Below are 17,653 nucleotides of genomic sequence, written 5' to 3' on the forward strand. Positions count from 1 at the left end.
GTGACCTTGAAAACGTCGACACCATAGAACAGGTCACAGGATCACGAATTAAGGTAAACACTATATCTATCTTAATTCGTGAACAGGAGTCTCCAACCTTTTTTAAGGCTGGCCAAATATGTGATACGCTTCGGTATCACAGGCCAACAAGTTAGGGATAGAGAGATAATGTCATTTAACATAATATAAAAGAATTATTTTTATATAGTAATTAATATATTAAAAACAACAAAAAACTAATATAGGTATGTTCTAAACATCAATAAGATTGGCGGGCTGTAGGTTGGAGACCCCTGCAATACGACATGTCGTATATTGAATTTAGTAATAGGTAGTGGGTACCTACCTAACCTATCTATTATAATTACCAAGAAAATAAATATTATGGGTTGGAATTGTCGAGCGAGCACGTCGGCATACTGTAATCAACACACGGCAGCTTACGTTAAATTTTCGCTATCTGCGTCTGCTGTAAAATAGTTTCTTATGATAACTTATTAGTGAAATAGTGATCACTACAACTGGTATGATATTCGAATGGTACATTATATATTTATATATAAATATTATACAAGTATATAACTAATCAACATTTTTGGACTAAATTGTTGACGCGAATTATTTTATACATTTGGCAATTAGTAATTACACGTAAAATGAATAATATTTTAAATACCTGGTGGACGGTGGTCATATCGACTATCAAAAATAGATCGTCAAAATCAGAGCTAGGGTTTATATCTATATACCTATATAAAATTACTTGTCCTGAGTGATCCATCATCGCCTAGCCGGAACCGCTGAAGCTATGAGTATGAAATTAGGAAAGTAGTTTTGTTTTGTGATGTAAACACTCACTAAGAAAGGATTTTTCAAAATTCAACCCTACGGATTTCCTGACTGATTCATCATCGCCTAACCAGAACCACTGAACGGATCTGGCGGAAATTTAGCATACAGAGAGCTATTATGACGTAGGCATCCACTAAGAAAAGATTCTTGGAAATTCAACCATTAAAAGAGAAAATAAGGGGTTGAAAGAATACAACAGTTGCGCCAACTATCAAGCAATATCAAATTTAAATATACAACATTAGTTTTAAAATACAAAATATACGAACTTGATATTTAGAATAGTGGTTCCTTTAATGATCTAGATGTGCAATAAGAAAGAATTTTCTGATATTCATATTTTAAATAGGTGGTCAAACAGGGATCTTAATAGATTCACGGTGGAAATTGGATTTTTTTTTTTGTTTATTGATGGTTGCCTTTGGTTGCAGGTTACATTTGCAAATTATTTCACAAAGCTAGGTACAATTACCTACGCCGATTTGTCCATAAAAATAAAATGAAATAAATTAAAATAATATAACACCAAAATATATTAGTATATGCATAAATATTAAATACTCCTAAAAATCCGGGATTATCAACTATGGTTTCAATACTATTTTAGGTACACTGTATAAACATTTTTTTCAACTATACAAAGCTATAAGCTATATTTTATCACCCACTGGCCACTTCACTGTGTCTGCAATCTAACAAAGGTAGATTGCTTCACATAACCATAAACGAGACTCACGGCAACTCCGTGCGGGATGGCTAAAAATTAAAATATAATATGATTTTGTTTCCAAATGCACAGCGGCAACAGCGAATTACAGCTAAAAGGAGTTAATTAATCACAATTTTTTTATTCAGCTTGTACTATATGAAATAGTACTAATAATAATCTTTCGAGCTATGGCTATCCATGTGTTGGAAATATTTCTAACAATTAATTAGGTATTCTTTTAAATTTAAATGTGGTAATTTTTCAGGAAGATATACGGATCCAAAAGATAGACAATCATAATCGCAAATAGCGTTTGGGATTTGGGGGGGGGGGGGGGAACTAAAGCCTTACTTTGATAATATTGAATAAGTTTTAAACAAACTGTAAGAAATGTTTTTGGGTGGGCTTAGCCTCAAAATCCCCCCCTATTTGCGCCTAAATAGACAATAGACTTATAAAACGCATGAAAAAAGGTACTAGGTACTTATAAATATACATGAACACTCAACAAGTTGCCTAGTTTATAAGACTGTTGTAGTGACTCCAAACAATATTTAAATTGATAGTTCAAATAACTTGAATAACCTACTTGGCCACCTATAGTACCTAGGTCAGGGTGATCCAACCTTTTGTAGCTGACGGGCCAAATACTATAATCCTATAATAACCAAAACGATATCTACTAATTTCTTATCGTTATACTTATACATAATCTAATTTTAAATTAATAATAGGTATGTTTCCATTAAACATAAAACAAATTTCTAAAACATCGGAATGTATGTGTATTTTGTATTAAATGTGTAATTAAATTTGTTGCGCCTGAAGTAAAATCCTAGGACCACCATTAGGTATATTATAAATAATTATTATACATTTTTCGCACAAACGTAATATTATGTTGCCTGGCGGCTGGCGTAGTACATAGGCGTAGTGTATAGGCAAAATAGGTACATTACTGCAGTGGTCAACATAATACGTATAGGTATGATCCGTTAGCACACTTAGCCGAGAGAAAATGGTTGCATAATGCATACCATCCAAAACGGGTCCTGTGAAACACTATTCCGCCCGTCTTACGCTCTTACCTTTTTACATGCAAAAAACGCAACACGATTCCGCCCGTCTAGCACTTCTATAACTATTTTCCAATACATTATTTATTGTACAGTCTGATTTGGTTACTTTCAACTACGAGTTTAACCAAGGAAAAAAGTAAGGTAAGGCTGGCGCAATTGTGTTACACCCGTCACCCAACGGGTCGTACCCCGCCGCATTCACCCGCAATCTATATTCTTAGTTTAGATATCTAATTTCGTTTGAGTTTTAAATTCAATGAGTTTAAAAAAGTTGTGTTTACATAATTTTAGATTTTTTGGTTTCTGTATGAACTTCTGAGTAACCTTGAATTGGTTTTTCTTTAAGGTTTTTGGATAATCAAAAATGTTGTCATCTATAATTATTATTGAAAAAAAAAACTAAAAAAAATCTTGCAATATAGGTTAATAAATATTCACATAATTTTTAATAAGGGGGACGAAGTGGCCAGCAGCGTTGCCGGTTCAAACCTCGACCATGTGCGGCTCCTCTCTCTGGTCAGGCAGCAACTGTCTAGAGACTAGAGAGTGAGGCCGCCCCATCCCCTGACCAGGCATGGCAGACACCTACGGGTGACCAACTTGAAATTCTGCCAAACCTAAAAACGTGTTTCAACCAACCATTCCAACTATTCCCCCCAAGAAAACAACATAGTTGCCAGGTTTAAAAGTTCAATAAAAAGAAAAAAAATGTTTAATAAAATACTTGATTTATGTGAAATATTAAAAAAAACCTTTATTATTGTATAGTTATAAATTAATAAGTGTTCCTCCCTTCAACATGAAGTATACATAATACATATAGGTAATATGATTTGAAATACCTAATGTTTACTATTAATTATTATATAGGTTTTTATAAAACAATAAAACTAAATAATAAATACTATGTATGTCTGACAAAATTAAATATACATACTATTTTAATCTTAATTCTTAAAAATATTTATTAGCATCCAGCAATAGGTAGGTACATGAATAAGTAAACAATAATATAGTTAAACGGTACTATCTAAATAATGAAGATTTTCAGTCATGATGTACAACAAAATACTCATTTTTGTATAATAAATAAAATATATGTTAATTAAATGCAAAACATTTAAAATAACAAACTTATAAATTGGAAACCATGATAATATTGCATTAAACATAATTAAAACAAAAACAGTTTAAGTATCTATATTATATATATATCTCCTCTAATTCACTGTATAGATATGTGATTCTAAGATAGAGATAATGACATTTTATTATGTACACACACAGTAATACAATATAAGTTTTGGTAAATATACTCAACTATTTGTTAATATCTTCGTCCTCATAATGAACAAAATCACATTATTTATATTTATAAATAATAGTTAATAACTATAATTTATATAATCAACAATTACCAGTTAATACCATAATTTTAATAACCATATCAGCTGTAATAAATTAATCATAAACTAGACATATTTCTAGACACATTTTCTCACACAATTTGAATTGTTGGCCCAAAATGTGTCAAAAAATTGAAAAAACTTTGTACCAATTCAATCAAATAAAGATATCCTAACATAATTGTATTCATAGTTCACTGATTATGTTTTAACTGAACAATTAATTTTAGAAAATAGTTACATACAATTACTAATATTATTTTATCAACTAAAATTTTTTAAATACACAGTAATATATTATATATTTGTTTTAATATAGTTCTGATTACCTATACAATTTAGAACACAAATCATACCACAAATAAATTGTATGAAAGAAGAATGTACCTAATAAACATAATTTAAACATTTGATATTTTCCAATTCGGTTAGATAAAACAGTTACAATTTTCAATTTTGACTACTTTTATAATATTTAATATGTATTAGGTACATTAGGTAAATTTATTTTAGACGATTTGTATAATTTTGTATGTGTTCATAATGTCACCAATATTATAATATAATATCTAAAACAAGAGATGATTATAAAAAACAAAAATAAGTCTTTTTTCAAACATTTTTATAAGTCTTAGGAAAATAATAATATAATCAAATTAAATTTGATTTGATGCCAATATTTTTTACATAATAATAGAATTTAATATACGTTAGGTAATATGTACAGGTTAATTAAAATTACACTTATTTTCTGAGTGTGATATGAATTTAACATTTAACATTAATACTTTTTATGTAACTACATTTTATAACTTATAACAATAATATCATTATAATATAATATACATGTTTTTATTTGCAAATAATGGAAAATGTATCAACAAAGTTATAAAAATTGGTTGAATTTCATTATAATAGAAAAGTAATTAAATTAATAAAGAATAAGAAGATATTAACTTAAAATAAATAAATAAATAAATCATGAAGAAAAAATTACTTTTTAATGTTTGGCCTTGAAGTATATTGTTAAATCAGCTGAAGATTTCCAAATGAAATGTTTCAAAGTCCTTAAATCCATTGTAGGAGAAAGTATTTGATCATTACAGCTTAGTTCAAAATTTTTCTCAGGTGTATTTCCTTGTAGATGATTGCTTATGCAGTCTGAGGTTTTGTTATAAGGACCACTTCCATCATTTTCAGACAACTTTTCATGGATATACTCAGCTATTTTCTGGACTTGAATAAAGTCATTTGCCACTAAGCGATCTCTACTAGGTCGAAGAGTTCCACTATAAATTTTTTTTATAAAAGGTTATTAATGAAGACAATTAAAAATATTATATCTTAACATACTTTTTTACAGGCCTAATGCATGTATTTGATAGTGGCACAAGATAAAACGATATCTTGAGGGCTTTAGGTATACTTTTTTCAACGATAACATTCATAACCCATGCGGGAATAGTTTCGTTTAAAATTGAAACATCATTTTCATCTCCGGCCTGGCTAACTAACATCCTATATAGACACCGACCACCAACTTCACTTATCATAAGTGGTGTATGTTTAGGAATTCTACAACACTGAGAATCTAGTTTTGTCTGAGCATTGACTTCAGTAGACTGGGCTCCATCAGAAGACCCATGATCTGTTTGAATGCGATTAAGCCAATTTTCTAATAGTGATCGCAACATCCGATTGCCATAATTTACTAATAAATAAACAAAAATTATTATTATTTTCTTAACCTCTATAGGAAACAACATTAATTCAATATGATAATTACCTCTTAAGTTATCATCCGTGACATTAATTCCTGCTTCTTTAGCAGAAACCCAAGCTGCAAAACAATCGTTTTCATCTTGTCCCAAGTGAATTGTTAGCATCTAACAAAAATTAAAATTTTACCATTGAATATAATATTATTTCTTATATCTTGTAACTTTAAATACTAATATAAAATAATATATATACCCCTGTTTTCAAATCAACACTAAACCAGTTTGGTATAAATATTATACGATGTCTTTTTTTTATTTCATCATCAAAATCGACTTCCCCTAAATCTTGAAGTTTAGAAGCCTACATAATTACAAATAAATATATCAATTAAATAATTGAATGCATTAAGTTTTATTTTGAGGATAATAACCTTAAGGACATCATAAACTGCAACATTCTTTTCTGTGTCCTGTGTCAGTATAGTTCGTTTATCATTCAGTACATGGTATTTTCGTATAGCAGCAGCTCCTTTAAGTGTCCTAAATGGTTCTTGATTATATGGTACTGTTGGGACATCTTCAAAATCAGCTGTTTCATCACTTTTTCTTAATTTCTAAAAGTATTAAATAATAATTATTTTGTGAATATATTATATTATTATTAAATGTACTATTTAAATTAACATAAAAGCAAACAATTATTTTAATAATTTTTTTTTTGAATGTTATTGACAACGAGGATTTGGCTTACATTTTTATGTAAGTTATAAATGTGTAAATTATTACAATTTAAAAATGCTTATAAATACTGTAAAAAATCCTAAGTAGGGAACAGGTAATATTCTTAGCTCAAAGTTTGATTATATGTGAATTCACTCTAATATAAAAAGTAACAACAAATGGTTGGTGCTGCTAAACATACATTTTCCTATGTTGCGCGTGGGTCAGAGAGAGAAAACAAATGGTACGACATTCTCTTAACATTCAACTATTTGCCAAATAATATGCTTACCCAGCAATTAATAGAGGATTCGGATGTGGCTACCCAAATAGCACTCATATCAGGTGTTGTAACCATTTTTACAACTGGAGCTGTCTCATTGCATATAAGCTGAACTCTATTAGGATTTTTTAAATCTGTCATATAAATTTTTTTATCACGACCACCAGATACGACATGGGAAAAATTTTCAGTTGCCTATAAACATAAGGAAAATCATTTAAATTATAAAATATTATCTTATACAATAATTATTTAAATTTAAAGTAATTAATTATTACTGCTAATGCCCAAACTCCTTCTTTATGAATTCTTAGAGTTTGAATGCATTGTTGTTGTCCTAGAGACCATAGTTTAATAGTTCCATCAGAGCTACCCGATAGGCATTGGGTACCATCACGATTTACAACCAAAGCTTTTACGTTGTCTGTGTGACCTATCAATTTCATCATACAGTCACTTGTCCTTGTGTCCCACACTCGTAAAACTTTTTCTGTGCTTCCACTAATTAAAACTGTACCACTATTGTTCATTGCCAGACTGTAAATAGAGTTTTTGCTACCAGGCAGGGAAGCCGCTAAACATATTGTATAACAATTAATAAAAACCAATCTTTATTTTATGTTATACCTCATAAATAACATACTTGTTACAGTATTATTAGTAGTAGTTAAAGTAGTCAACATATTAACATCCCACATGAATATTGTTTTATCTAACCCAGCTGATGCGACCACTTCTTTATCACGAGCATATGCTAAAGCTCGAACATAATCTTTATGAGTTCGCAAGGTTGATAAACAAGTATTTTCTTTCCGAAGTCCCCATAATTTAACAGTGGTATCTGAACTTGCAGAAATCACTGAAAACACCAAATTAAAATTAAATCACAATATAATAGTAAATAAGAGTGGTAAACATAGCATAGTTATGTTTTTAAGAGATGATGGAAAAATTTGAAGATACAGTGATGTTAGCGCATATTTTATTGAAACTGTAAACAAGATATTCTATTACACCTATTTATTTTTCAGATATTTTTAACGTTATATTATTTTATGTACAATAAATCATTAAAATGTTTAAACTTACAATAATTTCCACCGCAACATAGTACAATATCATTAACCCAGTCAGTATGATGTTCCAAAGACCGTAAATATGTGGCTTCAACATTATCTCGGACATCCCATTGCCGTATTATGCCATCTCGACCGGCTGAATATAAAATTCCTTGTTTAGAATCCAATTGTAAGGAATTGATACCAGCTCTATGTCTACGTTCTTCTTCATCACGTATAACAAATGAAATCTATATTAAAATGAAAAAAATATAATTTTAAGTATCCTGTGAAATTGTCAAGTTAATTTTAATCATAACACCTATACAGATTAAAAAATAAAATCATCATTACTTGAACTTTTTTACGTCCAGGCTGTGCAAGACAATTTTTATGTAAAGTACTCATTTTGTACTTTGATTATGGCAGAATTACGAATATCCAATGCATTTTTCTATCAATTGATCGAATCAATATAACTATACCATCCTTAAAATGCAGGCGTTGATTATTTCTCTTCTTTGAGTAATACTAAATATTACTGTTCTGATTCTAAAAGACATTTAATACTTTCAAGTAACTGTTTTGAATACCGATGGGCGATAATAATATAATATATTATTTATGTGGAACATAATTTGATTAAATCTATTTAAATTCAGAATTTTATTATTAAATAGAACTTATCATTTTAAAAATATAAGTACAATATTAGGTGATAAGAACTTAAGATAACAATAATATCATGGCTTAAATAAAAATGTTATCTTTTATTTTAATTCTGATTTCCGAGTGCACGATGTAGAAGTACTCGACAAGTAGATTGTAATTAGTAATTACTAATTAATAATAACAATTTATACTATTTACAGTAAAAATCGTTTATAATGACACCGGACGCAGTGACATATTAGATTTGAAGATTGATTCCTATATTATTGTATGCCTAGATCACGATTAAAGATATATCTTGAATCGTGGTTCAGATGCCCTAATTTGTATCGATTAGTATAGCGATTGGCGTCTGTATACCGACTACCAGCCATATGGATTTTATGGCAGTTATTTTCGGTTATACCTATCGGAAAAATCTTTTGTCTATAATGACTGTATTAAACTTAGATACTATACAAGTACCTAGAAGGTAATGCAACTTACCGATAATCCTAAATACTAAAAACAAATTTTAAAGAAATTCAAAACAAATACTGCATGATTTTTAAACAAACAAAGTATAAACTTAGAAGACAGATTTGTTTAATACAGATTTAAAATAATAAAACAACTTAGATTTTGTGCGGAGCGATGATTGTATTGATTTTACAATGACGTGTGTTTTTTTTATTTGTTTGTCATCACCTTTTGGGACAGAAAACATGCTTCGATTTTCTTCAACAGCATGTTTCCTGAGAGATAAGTGAATCTAGTTGGTATTTTGGGGGGGTCAAAAAAAAGTTTTCAAAAGAGTCGAGAAAAACAAACAAAAAATTAAGAAAAAACGGAGATTTTTACGTATAACCAGTATACTAAAAAAATAATCGATTTAGTTTTTTAGTTGGGTAGGTACTTTAAAAAAAAAAAATCGCACGGCAGTAATGCAAAAGCAATTCTCGCGGCGCCATCGGTTACAAATTGGAAAAAAAAAGGTACTTTAAAAAATAACCGTAGATACATGAAATTTGAATTGAATATTTATATGAATTGTTGCAACTATTTTTGAGCTATTTACAGGCATAAGGCATTTTCGAAATGTATTAGTTTTTTTTTAAATTAATGTCAATAAAAAATGTTTGCACAGATAAAAAACTGGAAAATATGTAATACAACGTTCCTCACAGTTCCAGGAACTCATAAGACCTCCACTGTGTAGGAAATTATAGTTACAAAGAACTAAAAGAACTGATCTCAAAGATGCTGTTCAACTTTCAGAAGATACAATAACTTCTTTGAAAAATATTAGATCGAATTTAGAACAATAGTTTCCAATTATATGTAACTCAATGGAGGTAAATATTAAAATACTTTATTTAAAACGATTAATGAAATCATAGTCATAGGCGCAAGTGCCAGGGACTGGAACCGTACCGAAATTGACCGGTTTTGGACCGAAACCTTTTGAAAATCTTGGGACCGAAACCGGAGCCTAAAATTATAAAGATTTCCTGTATAATTTCCCCAACACTGTATATCTATTAACAATAATTTCAAATCTATATTTATGTAGGTACTACCTATATTTGTAATATTTTTGTGAAACAGTAACAGTAAATACTAAATTGTGACTACTATATCTACATACATTTACGGCCAGTAAATTGTATTTATTTAAACTACCTACTGCTACTTGCTAGTTCAGACTTCTGGACGACGTGTTCCAACTCTCCTATCTCAATTATACCCTAATCAATAATGCCATTACAATTATTTGTACCTATTCAGTTGTGTAGGTACTTTTTAAGACTGATTTGAACTAGAATTAGAATAGCTTTAAACAGAAAGACTTAGATCGTTAGTTTTGTATTTTTTTTTTAAATACTACATATACTATGAACGTAAATAGGGGCAGCCTAGAGGAGAACTGTACCTACTTGGTATTAATTTTTTGTATCGTGTGTTGGCCATAAACACAATATAAACACAAACGTACACTAACAAGTTAGGTATTTATATTTATTATTATAATAAATAATAGATACGTTAGGCGCTGGCTCAATAGTATGCTGCCTAGTTATTAATTTTCTTAATGTTATTACTTATTACGAAATAATAAACGATATTGCGTAAAAATTCCAGTTTTCCCTTAATTTTTGTTGTTTGTCCCTCCACTATTGAAAACTAGCGGGAATTTAAAATTTTGACCTCCCCAATGCACCAACTAGATTCACTTTCCTATCGAACAAGATACCTACAACTGTTGAAGAAAATTGAAGCAGTTTTACTGCTCCAAACCGTGATAACACACAAATAAAACAATTTAAAAAAACACGCACACATCATTGTATAATCAATATACAAAAAGGTGGGTAAGTGGATGTCGCTCTGCTGTACAGTAGGTTACAAGCGGGTCACTGTAATGGATGGTGTTAAATTTCAATTCAATGATATAATATCATTGTATAAGAAAAACGATTCTGAGCGAAAACGGTCAGTCAGCCTATGATATTACCAAGTATATTTGATGATATTATTGTGAATAAAGTAATTTATATATAACCTATTTACGTGGAGCCTTGATTTAAATTTTCAATCCTTAGCCATAAAAGTTAAACAGTTTATACATTTTTAAATACAAAATAATTAATAAACTATAAATTTGATAAATGTTGTCAACATTTGAACTTTAAATGCTTATAAAAAAAAAATTGTGCCTATGTATTTTAATATTTTTCAACTGCTATTAGAACGATATATCAGGAGCCTTATATTAAATTTTCACGCTTTTTTACCCAACAAATAAAATTTTATTGATATTTATAGAAAAAAAACTAAAAAAATTGAAAACTTACAATGTCCGCAAACAGCTCAAAAAGAGTAAAAATATTTTCAAAATTGTATGGTGTATAGAAAATGCTAATATAAACTGTATAACTAATATTCAGTGAAATTTTTATGAATTCTTTCATAAAAGTTAAACAGTTTATACATTTTTAAATACAAAATAATTAATAAACTATAAATTTGATAAATGTTGTCAACATTTGAACTTTAAATGCTTATAAAAAAAAAATTGTGCCTATGTATTTTAATATTTTTCAACTGCTATTAGAACGATATATCAGGAGCCTTATATTAAATTTTCACGCTTTTTTACCCAACAAATAAAATTTTATTGATATTTATAGAAAAAAAACTAAAAAAATTGAAAACTTACAATGTCCGCAAACAGCTCAAAAAGAGTAAAAATATTTTCAAAATTGTATGGTGTATAGAAAATGCTAATATAAACTGTATAACTAATATTCAGTGAAATTTTTATGAATTCTCAACTCAAAATAATTTGCTAATTTTCGTGATTTTTCCGTATTTTGTCAATATTTGAACTTTAAATGCTTATAAATAAAAACTGTGACTAAGGATTTTTAATTTTTTTCATCTGCCTTTGAAACAATAACCTAGGAGCCTTCTATTAAATTTTCAAGCTTTTTTACTCAACAGATAAAATTTTATTGATATTTATAGAAAAAAAACTAAAAAAAATGGAAATTGACAATGTCATTAAACAGCTCAAAATAAGTCAAAATATTTAGAAAATGTTATGGTGTATAGGAAATGCAATTATAAACATTCAGTGAAAATTGTTTATTTGTTTTTAAGTTACACCAATAACCAAAATCGATTTTCTCGAAACAGATTTTGCGTAAAAATTCCAGATTTTCCTTAATTGTTCTTTTGTTTTTCACGTCGCTTTTGAAAACTACTGGGAAATTTTAACTTTTGACCCCCCAAAGTACCAACTAGATTCACTTTCCTATCAGAAAAGTTACTGTTGAAGAAAATCCAAGCACTTTTACTGTCCTAAAAGGTGAAGAGACACAAAAAAAAAAACACACATTGTAAAATCAACATTCATTGCTCCGCTCAAAATCTAAAAAAATATATAGGTAGGTACATTTTTTTTTAGTAATTTTAAGTTGAAACTTGGATGAAATTAAATGTTTAAACAAAGATTAACAATATTTGTTATTTCTTTAATTATAGTTCAAAAACATTATTCGTATGGTTACTTACAATTTACTTAATTTTTATATTTTATATACCTACCTAGGTACACAATGCAATGTTTTTGGCAAAAGTTTTACTATTAATAAAATAAATTACTTAAATAGTGACAATATAGATATAATATCTATTCTTAGTAAATTAGTACTATATAGTACTAATATATTACTATATAGACTTACTTTTTGATGTATTTGACCTATCAATTCAAAAATCACATCAATAATCGTTATACAAAAAATAATTTTCAAAATTAATACATTTCATTTAACTATCTAATAAGTATTTAAGTGTTAGGTTTAGGATACTTAGGTACAGCAGTATAATAGTATATTGTACCATTCTCTGATTCTCATCACAATATAAATTTAGACAATATTACTGTCATAATTTCAAATGTATGCTCAAAACACAGAAATTTAATTCAAGACGAGTGGCTCTACTGGAGCCACTCAAGTTTGCTTGGTTAGTCCATAGAGTATCATAGATGTGCTGTGGGATTTATACTTGTTACAGCATGGGGTGCTTCTCAAGTTCTCACATCCCACAGCGTTGTCCCTAGGTAATGCTAAGTCACTCGCTGTTTCGTTGGGTTTTATCTCTTAACCTAATGGCTAATATTATACTCACCATTAAAGATATATACTTCATAAAGTCGTGGTCATACTAATTATAGTAAAGCTAGGTTAGAATGTCTTAAAAATAAAATATCTGATGCTGTAATATTAGTACATTAGCTATTGATCAAGCACATCAAAACGATTTCCAATCCTCTTTAAATTCTTATCGATAATTGTGTATGGTAGTGCCTGTAATATGAATTACAAACATTTAATATTTTGCAGCAAGCATTTATGCTGTATGAAACACATTACACCAAGTATTTTAGTACTTTTGTGTGTAAAATATATTTACCAAGGAATTTAAGATATATTCCACTATTTTACGTACACTACTATATTGTTCTTCTTACATCAAATAACGGATTGCGATATAACCTTGATTTATCGGTGTTTGTTTCAGTGGTGACTGGCTTGCCATTTCAACTCAAGGAACAAAGATTTTAGTTTTTTTTTTGTCGGTTATCAACTTTTGAGGCAGTAAAAATAATCCAATTCTCTACTTCAGCATCTTTTGGCTGATAGGAAAGTGAATCTAGAAGGTATTTGGGGAGGGGGGGGGATAAACAAAGAGTAACAATTTTAGTTATTTTGTTGTAAATTAAAAATATTATTCGTTGCTACATGAAACTTTCAAGTATAACAAATGAATTGTTTTCGACAAAATTAATTTCACCTACTGTTAGTATAAAATACACCTGTAGTAATATAGGCAAAGCATTAGTCTTTGAAACAATTTCGTACACAATGAATTTAATTCAAATTTAACATATCCATTACAATGACTAATGACCCCCATGACATAATGTACAGCAGAGCGGTACCCACTTGACCATCCTTATAATATAGACCCTCTTCTCCATGCCACTGGTTCCCTTACCAAAAAAGTGCAACCATTCAAGTCATGATTATGATCTTAAGATGAAAATTGGGTAAGAAATATCATATTGAGAATGTCATTTAAGTAGCATACTATAATTCTCTGACGGAATATTTGAAATATGCGTTCAGTTCTGTTGTAAATAATACACACTCATCTTATGACAGAATTTAGTTGGGAATAATTTAATAGTTGTCATTACAACTAAACAATATTTCTTTGTTAACAAGAGATATAATGACCATAGGATCAGGTTAAAATAAAATATTATTAAAATGAAAATAAATGAAATTTTTGTTGAAAATTTATTGTAATTAAACCATTTTTCTCAATAACTTGTTAATGGTATCTTCACGGTTTCCAAAATCACCACCTTCAACATAGTGATTGGTCTTCTTACGCCAGCCTCCAGTTGGGGTGTTTAACTAGAAAAATAATAACAAAATTAAAATAAACACATTAAACCTTATTTTTGTTACTATATACAGGGTGGCTATTTATAGTTAAAGATCTGATAATATTTTTTTTCTTGAGGAGCTATAAACATACATACTATTGTCGACAGCAGTCATTAAACTTTATCAGGGGGAGGGAGGAGGGGGAAATAAAACTAAATGTATAATAATAAATTCTTCCCACAAACGGAGATAAACTGAAAATGACCCGTGGTATATATAGAGTATTCAAAAATAAAATATGAAACTTAATTATTTATAAACTTATTAATGAGGCAAATATATTTTTAACAACAAGAATAATTGAAAAACTAAACATATCACTTCATTATTTACTATATGACAACTTGGAAGGCGTAACAACCAGAATGATGTCATACCATGGATGTGTCAAATTTAAGTAAAAAGTTATTGGAATTGTATTCTTACTTTGAAAGGCCAAAGGTAGTTCATCGCATACTTGAATCGACGATCAGCTCTATATATACAATGAACTAAATCTTCCGTGCATATGATACCATATTTTCCCAATTTTTTCTCGATCATTTCATTGTTGGTGATTGGAATTCGTTGTCCCTTGATTTTGGCAAAACCTCTTTTGTAGACCAATTCCCTTACACTCTTCAAGTTAGGATAACCCCAAGTCACATATGGTTCACAAATTCTCAACATATTTAATGTTGCCTAAAAACAATATTAAAAAGTTAAGAAATAATGCTTACTACTTACATTTAATTATATTTTTACTTTGTTTAATTTGATGAATATTCCATTGTTGATCTGACGTAATCTGAACAGTTGCAATACTTTCTTCACTTTAGGAGCTACTTGGTTCACACTAAAATATTGTTTATAATATAATATGTAATAGAAATTATCTTTTAAAACAGATTTATAAAGCAAACATACCCACGAATACGCATGATGAATGCTAATTTTGGTTCAGGAGGAATATAAAAGTCACCGGATTTCTTTGCATTTCTTGCTAAACGGATCTCATCTCTTTCTTTCATTCTAAATTCCTTAACATAAGCTTCGGCGCGTTTAAAATACTTCTTAGTTTTCTTCACGCGTTCTTTACGTTCCTAATAAAAAAAAAAAAATAAAGAATGGAAATGACATGTCGATCTGATCAACTAAATAAATAGGCATGTAAGGAGAAAATTTTGAACAGCTAACAACTAAGTATGATATGTATGGAATATAAAATAATATTTGTTATTAAATGATAAAATGTCCACTTCTCTTTAGTATTATTTAAGAAACAGAATTATTATCATTGAATAAATATTTAAATATAAAAATACATGTAGGAAAATAATAATTACACTACAAGTATATTACATAGCTATTCAATTATTTATATTGGTTACAACACTGAGTAAATCATTTGATAATTTTCATAATTAATTGAAATGTATAATAATGAAATAAATAAATGTAGATACGGTAAGATAGCATAGAAAAAGAAAAAACAAATATTTTTGGATAGTGAATTATCAGTAAGTAAAAATAATAATTTTTCCCTCGGTGGGTAACATTTTAAAACTTAGAAGATTGTAGAATTCACATTGAATCTATACATACTTATAAATTCAATTTAAATCAATGAAATATGTTAAGAATTTAATATGATTTTGGCAAATTTAAATTAGTAGAAAATTAGCTTTAGGTGATTTGGTTACATACCTCAATAGCTTTCTTCAATGATTTAAGTTTGAATGCTGTACGCGCCTTGCGTCTTTTGAGTACAGACTCCGGCACCGCCGGAAGCCTTTTTGGGGCACTGTAAACATTAAATTAATTTCAATGTAAATATTTTTTAGTAACATAATAAAGACGAAACTGTCGTTCGCATCGCTCTTCATTGGACAATAATTAATACATTTTAAATGTTTAAATAACACTTTTTCGGAATTCATAAATGAATTCAGAATACGTTTTAACGTGTAGCGGATTAATAAGGATGAAAAATATTACTTACTTGTCATCAACCATTTTTGCAGAACGGGATGGAAACGATCGACACAACAAGTAAACAGTAAATACTAGAGGACTGCAAAGTAAAAAGAACAATCTCCCGTAGAAATGTTGTGTCGAAATTCAATATTTGAGGTTAGTAGTTACCGGCTACAGTGTGACCGTTTTATTCACGGATAAAAAATGCGTGGTAATGTGGTATTAATGTTATCATAATTCGACTGATCTTAGAAATGATAACGGACAACGGTCAACACGTCCACGGCCATATAGATAGGTCTGGCATCTCGGCAATTTTCGTGTGCCGTTATAATTGTATACGGGATCGAGGGAATGCTATCTACTTACAAATTAAAAAGACAAAGTATAATATAATTAATTATGCATTATAAATAGTAACAACTAACAAGTAATATATTTAATATAGGTATAGTTGTTTAACACTTTAACAACAGTGTATACATATTTACATATCAACTTAAAACCTTTATGTAGTACTTACAGAATTTTGATAATTTTTTTCTTTTTGATTATTTTGATTTAGCTGCATAGTAAATTGGCGCCTTATAGAGTAAGTAATTATTTCGTCTTTGTGTTAAGGACAAGGGAAACCTAAACATTCATTAATCAATATATCTTCAACTACTTCTTCAAACACATAAAGACTATTTTAAAATAATATTAAAAATAAAGTGAAAAAATTTTGTATTTGGGTGGATCAGTTTTCCCCCAGACTTCAATTCTGGCAATTCAGATTTAGGACCTTGAAGTTTACCATTCGAAAATATAGCTTCTTTACATACACTACATTGATTATGCTTTATTATTTGCTTACACAAATATCCTGTTACATAATATATCAAATAATCTATTACAGGTGCGTATGAATAATCATGTTCTAATTTATCTGTAAACTCCCTACTCCCACAAATCTTCGAGTAGAATGTCATCTAATTTTCTTTTTAATGTTCTTAATGCAGATTCACTTTTATTATCATATATACTTTTTAAGTCATTAATTTTTATAAAATTTGATGATTGATTAGATGTATCAGTATCAATGGAACAATTTCCATACTTTGGAGGACGCAAAATACTATACACAGATAACATTTTATACAACTGTATAAATGTTGGGGTTCCTGGATGGTCGTTTGCTCCAGCAGCTTGT

General features: G+C 28.9%; 2 protein-coding genes across 2 annotated transcripts; both read right to left on the reverse strand.

The window, feature by feature from the left end:
- Positions 1–3,579: 3,579 nt before the first annotated feature.
- Positions 3,580–8,519, reverse strand: LOC132941531 (WD repeat-containing protein 48). The gene is made up of 10 exons (XM_061009628.1): positions 8,183–8,519; positions 7,860–8,079; positions 7,414–7,629; positions 7,049–7,344; positions 6,780–6,965; positions 6,199–6,381; positions 6,021–6,128; positions 5,833–5,932; positions 5,400–5,757; positions 3,580–5,335 (listed from the first exon to the last, which is right to left on the reverse strand). Exons 1-10 carry the CDS (start codon positions 8,234–8,236, stop codon positions 5,047–5,049), a joined length of 2,010 nt encoding a protein of 669 aa, XP_060865611.1. The 5' UTR covers positions 8,237–8,519; the 3' UTR covers positions 3,580–5,046.
- Positions 8,520–14,329: 5,810 nt separating this feature from the next.
- Positions 14,330–16,645, reverse strand: LOC132941595 (large ribosomal subunit protein uL30). Its single transcript, XM_061009718.1, has 6 exons — positions 16,487–16,645; positions 16,192–16,288; positions 15,412–15,587; positions 15,250–15,340; positions 14,932–15,186; positions 14,330–14,472 (listed from the first exon to the last, which is right to left on the reverse strand). Exons 1-6 carry the CDS (start codon positions 16,498–16,500, stop codon positions 14,362–14,364), a joined length of 744 nt encoding a protein of 247 aa, XP_060865701.1. The 5' UTR covers positions 16,501–16,645; the 3' UTR covers positions 14,330–14,361.
- Between the last annotated feature and the right edge of the window lie 1,008 nt (positions 16,646–17,653).

The sequence above is a fragment of the Metopolophium dirhodum genome, chromosome 3, assembly GCF_019925205.1.
Source record: "Metopolophium dirhodum isolate CAU chromosome 3, ASM1992520v1, whole genome shotgun sequence".
NCBI classification, from domain to species: Eukaryota; Metazoa; Arthropoda; class Insecta; order Hemiptera; family Aphididae; genus Metopolophium; species Metopolophium dirhodum.

Coding starts and splice junctions, on each gene's coding strand:
- LOC132941531 (XM_061009628.1), bottom strand. CDS start 8,236: ATGAGTACTTTACATAAAAATTGTCTTGCACAGCCTGGACGTAAAAAA. Junction 8,080..8,182: donor CTGGACGTAAAAAAGTTCAA/GTAATGATGATT, acceptor ATTTTAATATAG/ATTTCATTTGTTATACGTGA. Junction 7,345..7,413: donor TACTAATAATACTGTAACAA/GTATGTTATTTA, acceptor CAATATGTTTAG/CGGCTTCCCTGCCTGGTAGC.
- LOC132941595 (XM_061009718.1), bottom strand. Junction 15,187..15,249: donor TATTCATCAAATTAAACAAA/GTAAAAATATAA, acceptor TATTGTTTTTAG/GCAACATTAAATATGTTGAG. Junction 14,473..14,931: donor ACTACCTTTGGCCTTTCAAA/GTAAGAATACAA, acceptor TTATTTTTCTAG/TTAAACACCCCAACTGGAGG.